The 15984-nt window shown below is 42.9% G+C and overlaps 1 protein-coding gene across 1 annotated transcript in view; it reads right to left on the minus strand.

Annotated features, from left to right (window-relative positions):
• The window catches only part of KCNH7 (potassium voltage-gated channel subfamily H member 7), a 318264-nt gene that overhangs the window by 12344 nt on the left and 289936 nt on the right, over positions 1–15984 (minus strand). The window contains exon 12 of the mRNA XM_024199964.1: positions 10438–10537. Coding sequence (XP_024055732.1) covers positions 10438–10537 — 100 coding nt within the window. The remainder of the gene's footprint in view (positions 1–10437; positions 10538–15984) is intronic.

The raw sequence follows: 15984 nt of genomic DNA on the forward strand, positions 1-15984 counted from the left end.
CTGGGATTTCTTTATACTCAATGCCACTGCAAATTTTGATACCAATAAAAGTGGCATAGTAATATATTACATGGGGAGCAACAGGTGCTTTTTTATTTTTAGTGGAATTTGGTCAACTAGACTTTGCTTATAGAATTGGACCAGCTATCTAGTCTGTTGCTTCAGAAGAAGGCAAACCTTTAATTCCTTTCTCCCACCTCCAAGTAAAAACCTTAGTGTGTCTAGACACATTCAATTTTGTGTAGGAAGTGAGGTGACTACCTTACTAACCCTTGCAGAAAACAATTTACACCACACATCATGAGACAGATAATCCTTATAATTAACTTTGCTTGTATAACTACAAACCTCATCACTGGACATGACATTTTCTAGCCCCTTTTATAAAATCCTGCCACACCATTTTAAACACCACCAGGTAAGGCACTTGCTGAGGCGTGGCACATTCTGAGTGTGAAGTAAATGCTGTAAAACAGTCTACAAATTTTCATTCATATTCCCAATGGTGGTTTGGTCCAGCCATCATTGTTCCCCTTTTATTTGATAGTCACATCTCTTCACATGAAGGGAATTTTGTTTGCAGGAATGTTGGTAGGATGGCTGGTTTCTGTATAGATAAATCCATTTATTCATGTTTAAATATTGAATATGGTGGCAGAATTTTTGGAAGGCTCCACAATCCATTGCTAATTTTGAGCACTCAGCAGTTGACCTTCCAGTGATTTGCTGCACACCATCCATCTCCTCATTGATTGTTTCCTACTATGACGACCCTTCACCATTTTTTTCCATATCTTTCTCTAGATTATTTTCATCTCTTTGCCTAGTGTGATCACAGTACATACGTTTGCATCTGTTCATTTCCAACATCAGAGTCTGCTTCTCTCCAATAATATTTTTAACATAGGCATTCATTTTTTCCCCATCCATGAGGTATGCAAGAACCTTTGCCAGCATCACATTTCAAAAACTCTGAAACCAACTGGTGGTGGTGGTAGTTCTGCCTCTATCATGCAATCTTGGATTATATAAACCAGAACTTTGCTCATGTGTGAAATCAGGGAGATGGTACAATAATTACTATACTTGGTTATGTCTCCCTTCTTTGGTAAGGGCAGAAAAATGCCCTTCGTCCAGTCCTCTGCCTCTAGTCACCTGTACATCTTTACAAATTTTCCACATAAGATCAATACTGTGTTCGCCAATCACTTTTAACAATTCTGCAGGCCTGTTATCTATCCCTGGTGCTTTTTCCAGGCTTCATTCTCTCTCTCATAAGACTGACAGCTCCAGTTCTATATCTCTTTTCTGCCAGCCTGTATTATGAGTGGCTCTGGTGAGGGATACAGATTGGCACAGTAATCTCTTCACCTGTGTTTAGTATCATCACCCTCAGTCAGGAGTCTGCCATCATGATTTATTATTATGTTTGATCACAGTGAAAAGCTTTTGGTAAGAAGTCTGACCACTGTGAATCTATCTTTTATATTATTACTCTGTTTACATTTCTCAAGTTCCATGCATTTTGCCCTTATATATTTGCTCTTGTCTTGTCTAGTCTGCCTTTGAATATTCTCTCCCATATTTTCCATTTCCAAACCATTCTCTTTTACTCTGTATCATTTTTCTGCCAACTCAAACACCTTCTCAGTTAACCATGGTGTAGTCTGACACTGACTTTTTGGAATGTGTGTTTGGCCTTTTAAACATAACAGTTTTCACTTTATTCCAAAGTTCATTGGGGTTATTCTCCTCTTTCATCTGTGCCAATTCCTCAAACCCATAATTTTAATTGATTCTGGACAAGTCCAAATGCAGTAGACCTGTCAAACATGGTATCTTTAAAGTTGCAATTTATGTTTGAGGCTAACAGCTGATGGGCTGACCCAGTCTGTACTCATGAAAGTCTTTGTCCATTTTCCATTCAATTTCCAGCATTGTTATATTTATTCCATAGGTGATTTTGGTTCTTTGCCATACTGTCAGGTGACCTCCACCTGCTGAGTGAAAATGGGGATTAGAGCTGCAGAATTCAACTACATGCCTTCCTCTCTCATTTTACGAACCCAGACCATTGTTTCCCATTACTTCTTTATGAGATCTTGCAGTTCCAACTTTTGCATTTAAGTCCCCAGTTACAAGGGTAATATCTTTACTTGGTATTTCAGTGAGTGTTTCTTCAAGTTGTCCATAGTTTCTATATGATTATCCATATTCATATGCAAACAAAGGTGTTAGTGAACAGGAGTCTCCTGTTTAAAAATGTCAGCCATCTAGTCAGAAAGCAGAAATAATAATGTCTTCGGTGACTAATCACACACCAAGAATAGCACATAGTTAAGTGAAAAGCCTGCAAATGACAGTTGCCAGTTAGAATAAACTCTCTATCAAACAGTTACAAAAATGGTTTGAACAAATACATTTTGTAAAAATGTCAAAATTAAAACGTACAACCCCTGTAATGACCCGCTACTGCCTTAAAAGGCTTAAAACAGCCGGGGGAGAGGCTGTGGCAGGGAAGGAACAGCTAGGCTGATTGGGGGAAGTAGCCACAGCTGGGGCCATGCCCCAATCAGGCCATAGCTGGCCCTATAAGAGGGCTGAGGGTCAGAGGCTGACAGACTCTCTCTAGCTTTGAGAGGGAGGGACTTGGCTGCAGGGAGCTGAGAGAAGGTACCTGGAGTGGAGTAGGGCTAGAGGAAGGCTAGAGGAAGGCCTGGAAACCCCCCAGACTGTGGCCTAGTGGAAGGCCAATTAGGTACTGGAGTTGCAGGGGGCAGCCCATGGGTAGGCAGAGGCAGCAGGTCCAAACCCCCCTTGCCTATGATGAGTGGCTTTTACACTGCAGTCTGCCCCAGTGAGCGGGGGCTAGATGGTGACTGGCAGTAGCCCATGACTGAGGCAAGGTGGGGATTAGAGGGTTGGGGGTTCTCCAGAGATGAGACCCAGAGGCAGAGTGTGGGGGTATTGCCAGGGGGCAGCACCCCAGATAAAAGGGCACCAGGGTCCTGGGAGGGACATGGGGGCCAGCGGCAGTGGGACACTGGCCTGCAGAGGGTGCTCCAGAGGCTGGAAATGCTAATTCATTGAGATGACAAGCAGGAGGTGCCACAGCGGTGAGTCATGCACTGTCACACTGTCTAAATAGATTTTGGGCCTTATCTTACATGAGGTGAGCTCACCTGATCACTGCTTCACTTCCTTACAACACCCCCTCCTGCCATATGTTTGCAAAAATCAGTCTGTTGATGCAGAGTTTGTACTTTTCTGCACAAAGACATGCATATCTTCCATCCCTATATAGTCATGATATGTGAATGATTCTTTAGCACAGACTAGGAGCAGGCCAAAGAAAACTAGTGAAGTTTTATTCCTAACTACTGTAATAACTACTTTTCACTCAGTAGTACCAAAAAGAACATGAATACTATCTAATATTCATAGAACAATATATGACTTGTAAGCACTACTCCCCTTTATGTGTATTCTGCTCTGTGTTTAATTAGACAAACCCATGACCATAAGGGAAAGTTGCATGTTGTATTATGTTAACTATGGCTTGGTATAGTCACTGATGGAAAAGCAAGTGGAGAAGAGATCAATTCCATATGCCTAGCAAAGTTTGGTCAGATGGTACAAACACTTAAACCCTGGGGTAGTGTTCACTATTGTGTGTGGTCCCACTGGGCCCTACATCAGAGGGGATAGCAGAAGTTGAGTACTGGTGAATGTGAGGATGAAAGATTGTCTTTTCTTCCAGATGAGAATGACTCAGTGCAAGATGATTCAATCCAAATTTTATGCTATGATTAAAATATGCCTTTAATATTAAGAGCCTACCAAGTAAACAATAAGAAATCATCAAAGGAAAGTTATAAGAAGTAATTTGGAATCCTTCGGATTACATTATTATAAAGGCCAAATCCTAGACTGTATGTTACAGGATCTGGTTCCTGTTCCCATCTCTGTTCTGATTTAGGTAAGTATCTTAACTCACAGTATGTCTACACTGTAATTAGACACCGGTGGCTGGCCCGTGGCAGCTGACTCAGGCTCGCAGGGCTCAGGCTAAGGGGATGTTTAATTGCAGTGTAGACATCCAGGGTAGGGCTGCACATCAAGCTCTGGGGCCCTCCCACCTCTCAGGGTCCTAGAGCTCCAGCTGCAGTATAGACATACCCTTAGCGTCTGTTTCCCCAGAAATAATTGTACTATTATACAATACATCTATAGCATCTTCCATCCACAGATAGCCAAGCACAACGTGCAGAGATGACAATGCAAACATAGTTCACAGAGCTGTTGAATTTTAACACATTCATTTTGGTAAAGGGCTTTGAAATCCTTAGATGGAAAAAACTATGGAAGGGCAAAGCATTATTACGGAAGACGACATTATTTCTGAGGGCTTCAGTAGATTTATTTTCCAATTGAAGTAGAATATGTACACACAAATTTAGGGGCCATATTTTTAAATGACGGCCTCCACCTTTGCACACACAAATTGCAAATGCAAACATCTGCAGTTTTTCTACCAAACCAAGTCTGATCACTAATTAGGTAATTTAGATGTGTAAGTATCTGATTGTGAGTGCAGTTTGGTTCTTAGACATACAAAAAACCTAAATTGTGAGTGCAAAAATGGAAAACTGGTTATGGCCAGGCAGAAGATTTGGCTCTATTGCTCTGAAACAAGCTGACAAAAGCTGTGAAATTCAGAATTGAGCCTCGAACTCTGTCCTTAACCAACTTCAATGCACTTGAATACTGCAAAGGTCTCTGAACAGTGGGTAATTTTATATCCCATATGTTCCACACTATACTCAGCAGAGCGAGAATTAAGGACAGACTGGCAGCCTCTTTTGTTTTTGTTGGCTTAAAGCATCTCATAGTGTTATTTTAATGTGGGATTTTGTTCTGAAATTACTTTTCTTTAAATGGTGGAAAGTTACAGTGACAGTCTTTGGCCATAATGAAAGGCCGTGCTAAAGTTCACTGTATCTAATGAATGGTGCTGAAGTCATTCCACAGACAGCTTCAAATTTTGGGAAACTAAAAGTGATTCCAGATTTTAATTGAAATAAAATATGACTGATGTGAAGACTCCTGAAATCATCATAGATTCATTCATAGCTGAATTTTACAACAATGCCATATTTATGTGTTTATGACCCATTACATGATGCGACCTTGACCTGTTACTACCTTCCTAAGTGGCTGTGCTCTTCTGAGACATTGCACCTAACAAGGTCTCAGACAAAATTAATGAGAAATGAAGAAAAAGCATTCCCAGAAAGGACTGCTTGGCTTTGGAACAATATATTTGAAGAGGGAAGACTAAGCCAAAGCCTGGCCATTTCAAGACTACATTGCTAGACTCTTCTGTGTTTGCCAAAGCAACCATGCCATAGCAGAAAAGAAAAGAACACTAACATCTGTGCACACACAAGAACTCCTAGAAAAGTTTCTTGAACCTGAGAGAAGAATCCACTTTGAACTCCACCAAGGACAACGCTTTGTGCAGCTAATTTACCTTGTTGAGCACCTACATACTGCATTAATGAAGCAAACAAAATATTGAATAGCTGCTTACTAAGTGAGCACCATGCATTCTGTGCATTGAATGAAGCAGGGGACTTCTGGAAAAAGTAGTATGTGATCATGGAATTGGACTGTGTTATAATGTATAGGCATAAGGGAGCTGAATTAAAGTTGCCCAGAGAGCCTTAATTCTGGCATTTCCTGACTTTTGAATGCCTGACTTTGCAACCTTAATAATGCTCTTTTAATGTAGTTTTTTTGTGTGTAATTATTTTTATAGCACCTTAAGTGTATTTACTCTGGGAAATGGGACAGCAGGCAAATACAGGCTAGATAACCTTTCCATAAAGATTTATTTTCCTTTCTTTAAATTAAATAAAAAAGAGCTAGTTTTGAGTGACTGTAAATGTGTGTCAAATTCAAAGCCAGAAACTTCAAAGTTAAAGCAAACATTCAATCCTTAACTTATTCTTTTGTGCCATTTTTAGCACAATGGCATGAGTTAGGGATGGAGTGAGAGCCTGATCTCTGAATATTTTGAGCTTTGTCTGGTTTTGCCACAATGTGAGGGTAATGCAAAATGATGCAGGGTGAAGGCCGAAGGATCTCTGACTCCAATGATAGAATTCCAGTCTCTTATACTCAGAGCTTATCTTCCACTACAAGATGATTTTTCTCTGATAGCTGACAGTATGTATGACTGCATATACATTTCCAGAAGGCCACATTTCATGGGAAAACTGCTTCAGTAGGAGTTACCCTTGGAAACAAGGCTCTTGTAGGAGCTGTGCTCCCCTGGGACAGGCTGCAATAGGAGCAGATGGACAACTGCAGTGATGGACTGTCTGATGATTATATACTTGCTGTCAGGGAGTCCTTGCAAAATGTAGGATTTGAGGAACACATTTCTTGCTTTCAAGCTGGGCAAATGCAATCAGCAGGATTCATAGGGACTTTCTTTTGTGGGCTCCTAAAATGAAATCCAAGAAAATAAAAATTTCCTGTCAAGAGTTAAGTGTCTCGTCCTGGACTAGTTGGCAAATAAGTTGACAAAACAACGATTTTCACTGAATCGATGGGTATTAACAGAACAATATGCCTCTCACTAGATTGTTTGCCCTAGAAGCGTGGGCCAGATTTTGATCTCTTTTACACTGATGAAAATCCAGAGTAATTCTGTTTACTTCAAGGACATCATCATTCCATTCAAGTTACTGCATAAGATGGTGCATTTAAAACAACTATCCTGGATGTGGCTAATGGATTTTACATGCCCTGTCCAAAGGAGTTTGAAAGATCACTAATACAGTTTGACCTCATTCTTCCTGAAGTAATCTTCTGCTTGGAATGGATAGTCTTCACATCCGATTGCCTCTTGAGGTTCATCATATTTCAGTGTGCATTCTGTGTGCATCTGATAGCTTTCAGCTAAGGACAAAATGAATTCCAGGCTGACATGGAGAACATCTCTTCATGGTAAGAATGATTATATGCTGGAATAGACCCAATGAGGTGAAGTTCTTAGATACCATCAATGCCAATGTTAACAAAAAATTAAATGACACCAGAGTGAGTAATGATGCAGGAAGTCTGACTAGCTCACCAAAAAAGTGTTTTCAAAGCCCTACTACAGATGAATTTACTCTGTCAGGGCTAAATTCTGACCATGGCCTCAATGCCATGACTTCCTTTATGCCACATATGGGGGCTTTATGCTGGCTTTATTGACCCTGAAGATGGCCAGGCCAGCATAGGTGGGTGGAGTAGAGTGGCTCCACAGCACGTCTGAATTCAGGGTTAACTACTTTTCCCCTTCTCCCCACCCAGTGGGCCATGAGGTTGGGATAACTCCTACTGACCTGTTATATGAGAGAGAGAGGGGGAAATGGGGAAGAAAGGAAAAAATGTTCCCCTGTGGGTGGGCCAGGAGGCAAAAGCATAGGTGAAGGCACTGTACCACCCCATTGCTTCTCACCTGTTTAGGTTGAGGAGAACTTCACCCTGGCTGACAGCTCTGCTTACAAACTGTCAGCCAGTAGCACTGTTGGGCCCAAGTAAACTTGGTAAGAATCTCTGTGGATGACTGTCAGTCATCTGTGGCAACTGGCTTCTATGGCTGTGGTGGTGCTCTGCATATGCACAGAGGACCCCCACCCCCCAACACTATTCCCAAAAGATGGGATGGGATAAGAGTCATGGAATCCCACTGGGTAAGTGTGAGGGTAAAACTGCCAGGTAGTGGACATGTGGCAACCCCTAACGAGGGCTCTCTCAGGATTCCAACTGCTCTTGGCAACCAGAGTCAGGCTGGGCTACAGAACTGCAGCTAGCTCTGCACCACATAGCTCTCTGGGACCAGGGTTTGGCCATTAAAGAATAAGCCATACATAGAAGCTAAGATCAGATATGTGGTGAATCATCTAGAATATGCTGGAAATGCGTCTGGGGTAGAGTAAGACAGTCTTGTATCACCACACGAGAGTGCAATGCTTGTTCAGCAAATCACAAACTACCTTGACTGAATTAATTGTCCCATTTCTAGGAAAGAAAGTGAGTACATACTGCAGATAAATCATAGACAATATCTCACAGCTCTTTAAGTCCCTGATGAAACTATTGCACAATGAGTTACCAGGGCAACAAGGTCCAAATCAGGCTCACATGAACTGAAGGGAGAGAGAAATACAAATCCATGTTTAACAGTCCACAAGGGAGAAAATCTCAAACTACTGTAGGCTCACACCAAAAAGGGACAAGTGCAATTTCAAACAGTATAATTTACCAGTTGGTCAACAGCTGAATGGGAAGCACTAGAAGGAGGTCCATATGTCTATTAAAAAGAGCCCCCCTTCTGTAAGATCAAGAATGTAAGTTAGGTACCGCACTAGAGAGGCAACATGAACAACTGACTAAGTCATTAAGATTTTACTGAGATTTAAAACATTGAAACCTCATAAGAACATGCACGGATTGCTTAATTTTTAGATTTTATTTATGAGGCGAAAATATGACTGATAAAAGTTATCTTTATACAACATTTTATCTAAACAGTAACAAGACTGTGACCATAAATATGTCTCTCAGCCAAGGGCTGTGCCTTTTGTGCTGTACTGCTCAAACTGCTGTACTGTCTGTCCCAAACTGTTTATCGATTGTGGTCTAAGTTAGAATGTGCCAAATTCTGTTCTAACACCCTCCCACAGGTGTGGAAGGCCTTGAAATCAGTGGAACTGCCATGGTTCTTCACAGAACAACACAGGCCCTGGGACAGGCTACAGAAAAACAACTCCATGTGCTCCGTTACAGCTATGGCTGCATGCAGAGTTTTGCAGCATAGACTAGGGCAGGGAAGAAGTGTGCCGTTGGGACCAAAACTCTACACTCTCACTGGTTACCCTCTCTCCAGAAGTGGAGTTTCTCTCTCTGGTGTGACTCAGCCAGCCAGATAACATATTATAATTACCAGAATTTAGGGGTAGGCTACCATTCATTTTTGTTCTCCCACAAAGGCATGCTATTTTCATTGACAAAACTGTGGCAAATGACATCCTGTCAAAAGTAACGTGAAAGAATGCCAGCAATCAGAAGACTACTCAGCGAGACTCATAATTTAGCAGGCAAGAACTACTGGTAAGAGCAACAAAACACAGTTTTTGCCACCCTCCTGGCATTTTAGCAGGCTATTCTGAGCAGGAAGCACAGGCTGACAAATCACTTCCATATTGTCTAGGAGGCAGGGTATGTTTTCTCATAAGAAATGTGAAGGTTATTGAGGTAAGGCACCTCTGTCAACAGATTCTTTTTGATGAGCAGACTGAATATTTCATGGGGGCATTTTCCTGCCAGATGTGTTGTCACTTGTGGCTTTATGGCTCAAAGATGCTTCTTTGATAAAATGGTAATGCCATTCTGCTAACCAGGAACACACTGGTCTAAAGTCCTTCTTCCAGCACTCCACCTGTCCTTCATTTATCATCAGCAAGTTTTGGCTCTCAGTGTTGTCCTGCATTTAGGATTGGCCTTTAACAGTGGAACATGAAAGGCAGAGTGGGGCAAATGCCAGAAACATTGATTGTCCAAATAAATAATTGGACACACACACACACACGCGCGTGCGCAAATGGGATTCACCCAGCTCCAAAGAAAGGCATACAAGTTTTAATTTAGCTTCCTTCATGAGTACCTAACCAATGCCCTTGGTATTTGTGAGCTCTTAATGCTGGTATCATGAGTTAATATTTGGCCAAATGCTCCCCTCCATTCTGATTACTCCCAATGGCCTTTTATGTTACATGTAAGCATAGAAAATGCCACCTGAAGACCTGCCAAAAGACCCATCTGCACACTGCCAATTGAGGCACAAATTCACTAGGGTGAGTGTGTGTGTGTGTGTGTGTGTGTGTATATATATATATATATATATATACACACAATTATATATTGTACACTGCAAACAAAATGCTATAATTTCAGGGATATCACAGGAACTGAGAAACACTAGCCTGCATCAAGCACAAAATCACTGCTTAGTGGGATAATACAATTAATACGACTAATAAAAATCCAACAGACTAGAATCTCCAAATATTTTAATAGGATATTGCAGGACACGATGTTGTCTAAGTATATACACATATAAAGCAATGGGATCTGTAGTGGTGGTTGAGGAGTCATGGTAAGGTGAAGCTGATATCCAGTGTCCGTGTGTAATTATTTTGAGAGCCACTGCATACAACTCCGTGCCTGCTGAGCAACAAAACCTTGAGTAGCTCACAAGTAATTGCTGCAATGGAACCTTAATGTATCTCTGTTACCCAGTGAAAAGAATACCCTCTTAAATATCAATGAATAATGTCCCAGTGCTGTCTATTAAATATAAGACATGAAGTTAATTACCTTTCTCTACTTCACTTTCAAAGGACAATTTCCTTCTTCGAAGTTTGCAGTTATCTCCATCCGAATCATTAGTGGTTTGTGATCTTATTATGAGATCAGCCTTGATTAATGAAACATGTAATGCAATGACAGATTAGTCCCATTTGAAAACAGCATATTATCAATAGGCGATTGACTGTTAATCATGTTCCTGTTTTAAGGAAGGCAAGATTACACTACTCAGTCAGGATCGAATGAAAACACTATTGACATAGCTCAATATTAATAATTAAAATGATCACATGGAATAATTCCAGCAGTGTTACCATCTGATGGTGAAATAATAATATCCAGACAAATTAGTTCACTATAATGCATGAGTGTGTTGTCATCAGCTCCTGAGCTTCTTGGAATAGTGTTTTTTAAGTAACAAAGCGTGGTGAAGTTAAATAAGAAAAAAAATTAAAATAAGCTCTTACAAAGGATGTGTATTATTGCAAGCAGTAATGTGGTAACTGATTATAATTAGCTGTGATGTTTAATTACATGGTAATGATTACAAAGGTTAAGTTTTACAACGATAAATATAAGGTTGATAAACACCATGCATTTTACTCTTTATTATCTGTCCAGTCCCTCCCTTCCTCCCTCTCCAATTCACCTCATTGAAACATTTTTTCTGTAGTTGAAAGTTGTGGTTTCTCTTTTTATCCATCTTATCTTGTTGTCTACATGAAGTTTTAACTTGTGGTTTTTGTTGCAGAAATGGATTCAAGAAGCATTTAACACATTTGAATTGTTTTTAGTGCCAAAAAATTGAGCAATAATATGCTGATAATGTATTTAAAAACAAATGATATGGCATGAAGGCAGTGCTGTGTGTGAATATGCACAAGGCATGGGCTTTGAACCCACTTCCCTTCCTCTTACTGGTGAGAGAGGACATGCCAATTGGGTAAGTTGCTTGGTCATGTGACTGGGCTGGGAAGAAGGGACGGTGAAACATTTACTGCTCTTGCTGCCACTCTCATTGTAGTCCTGAAGGATGAGGTTTAGATTTATATGGACTTCACAACAGTGCCCCACGGATGGAATAATGGAGAGAAAAGCTAGGCGAAAAGAAGGTAGGAATAGCTCAGGGATAGCCAGGCACAGGCATCTATCGGCTAAATAAAAAAATGGGACCGCCTGGAGTTTCCAAAAGCACATTGGTCACAAATGTGCTGATTGCATCATTTACATATTATTTTGAGAGTTATGTTAGTGCAGTGTTGTTCTCACAACAAATTTTTTGGTGGCCTCACAGTGCAGCTGCCAACTCTCACTGGTGGCCACAGTGACACTTTCCCTAAAATACTTAATTAACTTTAGGAAAAACAATTAAAAATGCACAGATTCACACCCAAGTCATTGTATTTGTAGGTTTTTTTGGCAGACTCAATAATAAAAATAATGCTGCCTTTCCCTTCAGCCCCCCACCCAGGGCTTATTGGGTCCTGGGGCTTGCTGTGAAAGGTGACAGTTGTATATTTTGTTAATAACCTGGGAGGCTATGAAAAGTGATATTAACAAACATACAAGTATCACTTTTCACAGATATCTAGTAAGTCTGCTGTGAAAAGTGATACTTGCGTGTTTGTTAATATCACTTTTCTCAGCAAGCCCCCGGACCCATTAAGCCCTGGATGCATGGTCCAAAGGGGAAGGCAGCAGGGGCCAGAGGTGATTGGTGGGATGGATGCGGGGCCGGGGGAGACAGTGGGGACCTCAGGCAATGGGGGATGGATGCGAGACCAGGAAGGCACCGGGGTCCAGGAGCAATGGATACGGGGCAGTAGGAGGCAGCAGTGGCCAAGGGCAATGAGTGATGAGCCCCATTGTCACGTGGCCAGAGCCAGGGCCTGGTGTCTGCTGCCACGCAGCCAGGGCTGGGGCTCAGTGCCCTCAGCCAGAGACTGGAGCTGGGGACAGGAACTGCGTGGCTGGAGGCAGGGATCAGAACCTGCTGCCGCGCAGCTGGAGCTGTGGGTCAGTGCCCAGGGCCAGTGCCTGCTGCTGTAGGGCCAGAGCTGAGTGCTGGAGCCAGGAGTCAGCGCCCGCCGTTACGTGGGAACAGAGCTGTGGGCTGGGGCCTGCTGCTGTGCAGAGAAGCCTGATGCCACGCAGCTGGGGCAGGGGATCAGTGCCAGGGGCCACACGGCCAGAGCTGTGGGTTGGCGCCTGCTGCCGTGTAGTTAGGACAGGGGAACAGCACCAGAGCCTAGGCCGCAGGGCCAGCTCCAGGCACCAGTGCAGCAAGCAGGTGCTTGGGGCAGCCAATGGGAAGGGGCGGCACGTCCGGGTCTTCGGCGGCAATTCGGCAGAGGGTCCCTCAGGGGAAGGGCCGGCCGCTGAATTGCCGCCGAAGAATGAAGCGGCGCGGTAGAACTGCTGCCGAATTGCCGCCGATCGCTTGGGACTGGAGCCGGGGGCCAGTGCCTGCTGCCCCACAGCTGGAACGAGGGGTTGGAGACTGAAGCTCTGCTGTCGGAGCCCAGGGCCGCACAGCCAGGTTCCTGAAGTCCTGCCGCTGGAGCCTGCCTCCCAACCCCCCACCCCCCAACGTGGATCAAGAACTCACCTTGCTCCTGCAGCGTTGTGTCCCACCTCTCTCCAGGAGCAACAAGGAGGAGTGGGAAGGGCTGATGCTTTGCCTCCCCCCATCACCACCCAGGAGGCTGTCACTGCCGCATGAAAAGCCTCTGGTGGCTGCATGCGGCCACAGTGGCCGCATTTGAGAAACATTGTGTTAGTCAGTGAGTTACTAGTGAAGACCGTGTTCCTGAAAATTCATAGGCATGGGTGTCTTTCCACTGTGTGGAGCCCCAAAGGTGTCTCTAGTTGCTTCTTCACTTGGGCGTGTATGGGTGGGGCAGTAAGAATCAGGAGCCACCCCTAAGGAACTAATAGGTGGGGAGGATGGGTGTAAGGGGACTGTCTCTGGGTTCTACATCATGGATTTTTGACACACATGATGGATAGAGTTTCATTTTAACTGACAACGAGCCTCCAAGGAGAAAAATAATTATAAAACATTATTATAAAGAAAGTACAGGAAATAGTTGCTCACAAGTCCCTATCATGTAGAACTAATTCTATCCTCCAGAAGCTCTCAAATATGCAGAGTTTCAGGCCTATCTTCAATGTATCAGTAAAGTATATCTAACATTTAAATAACAGCGATGACCTTTCCAAAGCAGAGTTAACATATGGCACAGAAAGGATAATTTTGTAAAGAAAAAAAAATAAAATTTTTATGAAAGAAGGCTCAGCATTAAACAGAACATGATTTGTTCTATAAAGTGACTTTTAATATATTCTATTAAAAAAACAACAACAAAAACCTAAAACATATGTAGAACCTCCCTGATTTGTACTCTGTTGATCAGCAATCCTCGTGCCCGTCATTTGCGTACAAAATCCCAGTGGTGTCTGTCTTCCCCATGTCTCAGCATGGATTCAAGAGCAGAGTGCTACAGGGAGGTCTCTCCATACTAAGGCTGTATTATCTCTACTTTAAAATATACTGGAAAACCTGGAATACTGTGATGTATAGCAGGAATAATTAAATCTAAATTTTAACTAAGTTTTTCAAATATACAACTATAAAGGGACAGATCCACTGTGCAGTATAGCCCATACTTTCTGGACATGGCTAGATGCACTTCTACGGCATTAAGTGTTAAGCAAAGCTACCTAGGTGCTTCTCTCTTGTTCCTCCTGTGTTGTGATAACTAGGCCTACAAATTTACCCTAAGTGTGAGCTTAACTGTGAAAAGTGAGTGAAAGTTTGTAAAATGTTACAATAACCAATACCAATAAATGTTGAAGGGAAAGGGAGACAGACTGATTTAGTCCAAACAGAAAGGCCTACTGGACTAACTCAAGTACTGTGTTTTAAATCATGCCTGGGAAATGAGAAGTGTAGGACTAAAAATCAATTAACCAAAATTGATGTTTTATCCACTAATTAGGTCTAATTTCCAATACAATGAGAGGATAGGCTTTTCTGCCCATCACTCCCTTTTGGTGTCCTTAAAAAGGAACTTAGGTCAGCACTGGCTAACTGAGGCCTGGTCTACACTAGGACTTTAATTCGGATTTAGCTGCCTTAATCCGAATTAACCCTTCACCCGTCCACACTACAGAGCCAGTTAATTCGAATTAAAGGGCCCTTTAAATCGATTTCTGTACTCCACCTCGACGAACGGAGTAGAGCCTAAATCGATTTTGTTAATTCGAATTAGGGTTAGTGTGGACGCACACCACCGAATTACTGTGGTTTAAAACCGAATTAAGGTGCTTAGTGTGGCCGCGCACAATCGAATTTATACGACCTGTTTCCCAAATTCGAATTATCTAAATTCGGATTAATCCTGTAGTGTAGACATACCCTTAAAGACAAAAAGAAGGGAAGGAGCAAGCTTCACCACCATAGCTGTCACCTCCACTGTCTCCTAACGTCCCAGACCTTCTTCATCCTAATCCTGAAAAATGAGCCAAAACAGGGAGGTAGGTAACATTACCACCTCCACTGCCTCTGGGTAAATCTTGACCACTACCTAGGATGTAAGACTTTACACATCGGGAGCGGGGGAAGTATCACTTTCCTTCTTGACTTTATTCCTTTGCTCCCCCTAGAACGTTGCTCCTCCATGCACCCCTAGGGGGCTGTGTGTGTGTGTGGGGGGGGGGGGGGGAGCAAGGAGTGACCTCCCTGCATCCAGGTCACTTTCCCCATCTGGGCTACGTAAGGGGAGGACAGACAGCAGCAGCTCCTGCTGCTTGCCTCAGAGCACAGCCCAAGTGGGGAAAGTGACCTGGATGCACGGAGCTCTTGGTGTTGCTCCTTGCTTCCCCCCCCCCAACAGCTTTCTAGAGGAGCACGGAGGAACGTTGGGGGTGCATGCAGTATCTGTGTCACCACTCCCCCCATGTTCCTCTGCCAGGAGGAAGCAGCGAGAAATCTGGATGCCCTCCTCAGGGAGCAGTTTCTGACACTACACCAGCAGCGCACAACCCTGCGCTGCTGCATAGCACCCCTTTGATGACTGGGCACCCTGAGCAGCTGCCCAGGTGGCCCACCCCTGAGGCCAGCCCTGAGTCTAGCTCAACTAGCTTCCTCTCTTTTCCCCAAAAAGAATAGTCTTTACCATCTTTAATACCATCTAAAAGACTTTTGTGATTTTGTGTTTTTGCAATTTTTGTTGTTTTTGTTTTTAAAATATATTTTCCTTATTGTTTTTGCAATGTTTTGGGGTTATTCTTGTTTTATGTTTTTGCAAATTTTTTTCTGTTTCATTTGTGGTGTCAATTTTTTTTGTTCCACAGGTTAGATTCTCATGGTGAGCTTAGCTGCCCTCACAAATATTGGCAGTGAAAAAGGTGGGCAAGGTCTGTCAGAGAGTACAAATGCCTGCTAAGTTTTACTGCCTTTGGGTGTTACAAATAGCTCAGGGGCAGGCAAACTTTTTGGCCTGAGGGCCGCATCGGGTTTTGTAAATTGTATAGCGGGCCGGTTAGGGGAGG

This window comes from Terrapene carolina, unplaced genomic scaffold (assembly GCF_002925995.2).
Source record: "Terrapene carolina triunguis isolate 2854851 unplaced genomic scaffold, T_m_triunguis-2.0 Scaffold62, whole genome shotgun sequence".
NCBI classification, from domain to species: Eukaryota; Metazoa; Chordata; order Testudines; family Emydidae; genus Terrapene; species Terrapene triunguis.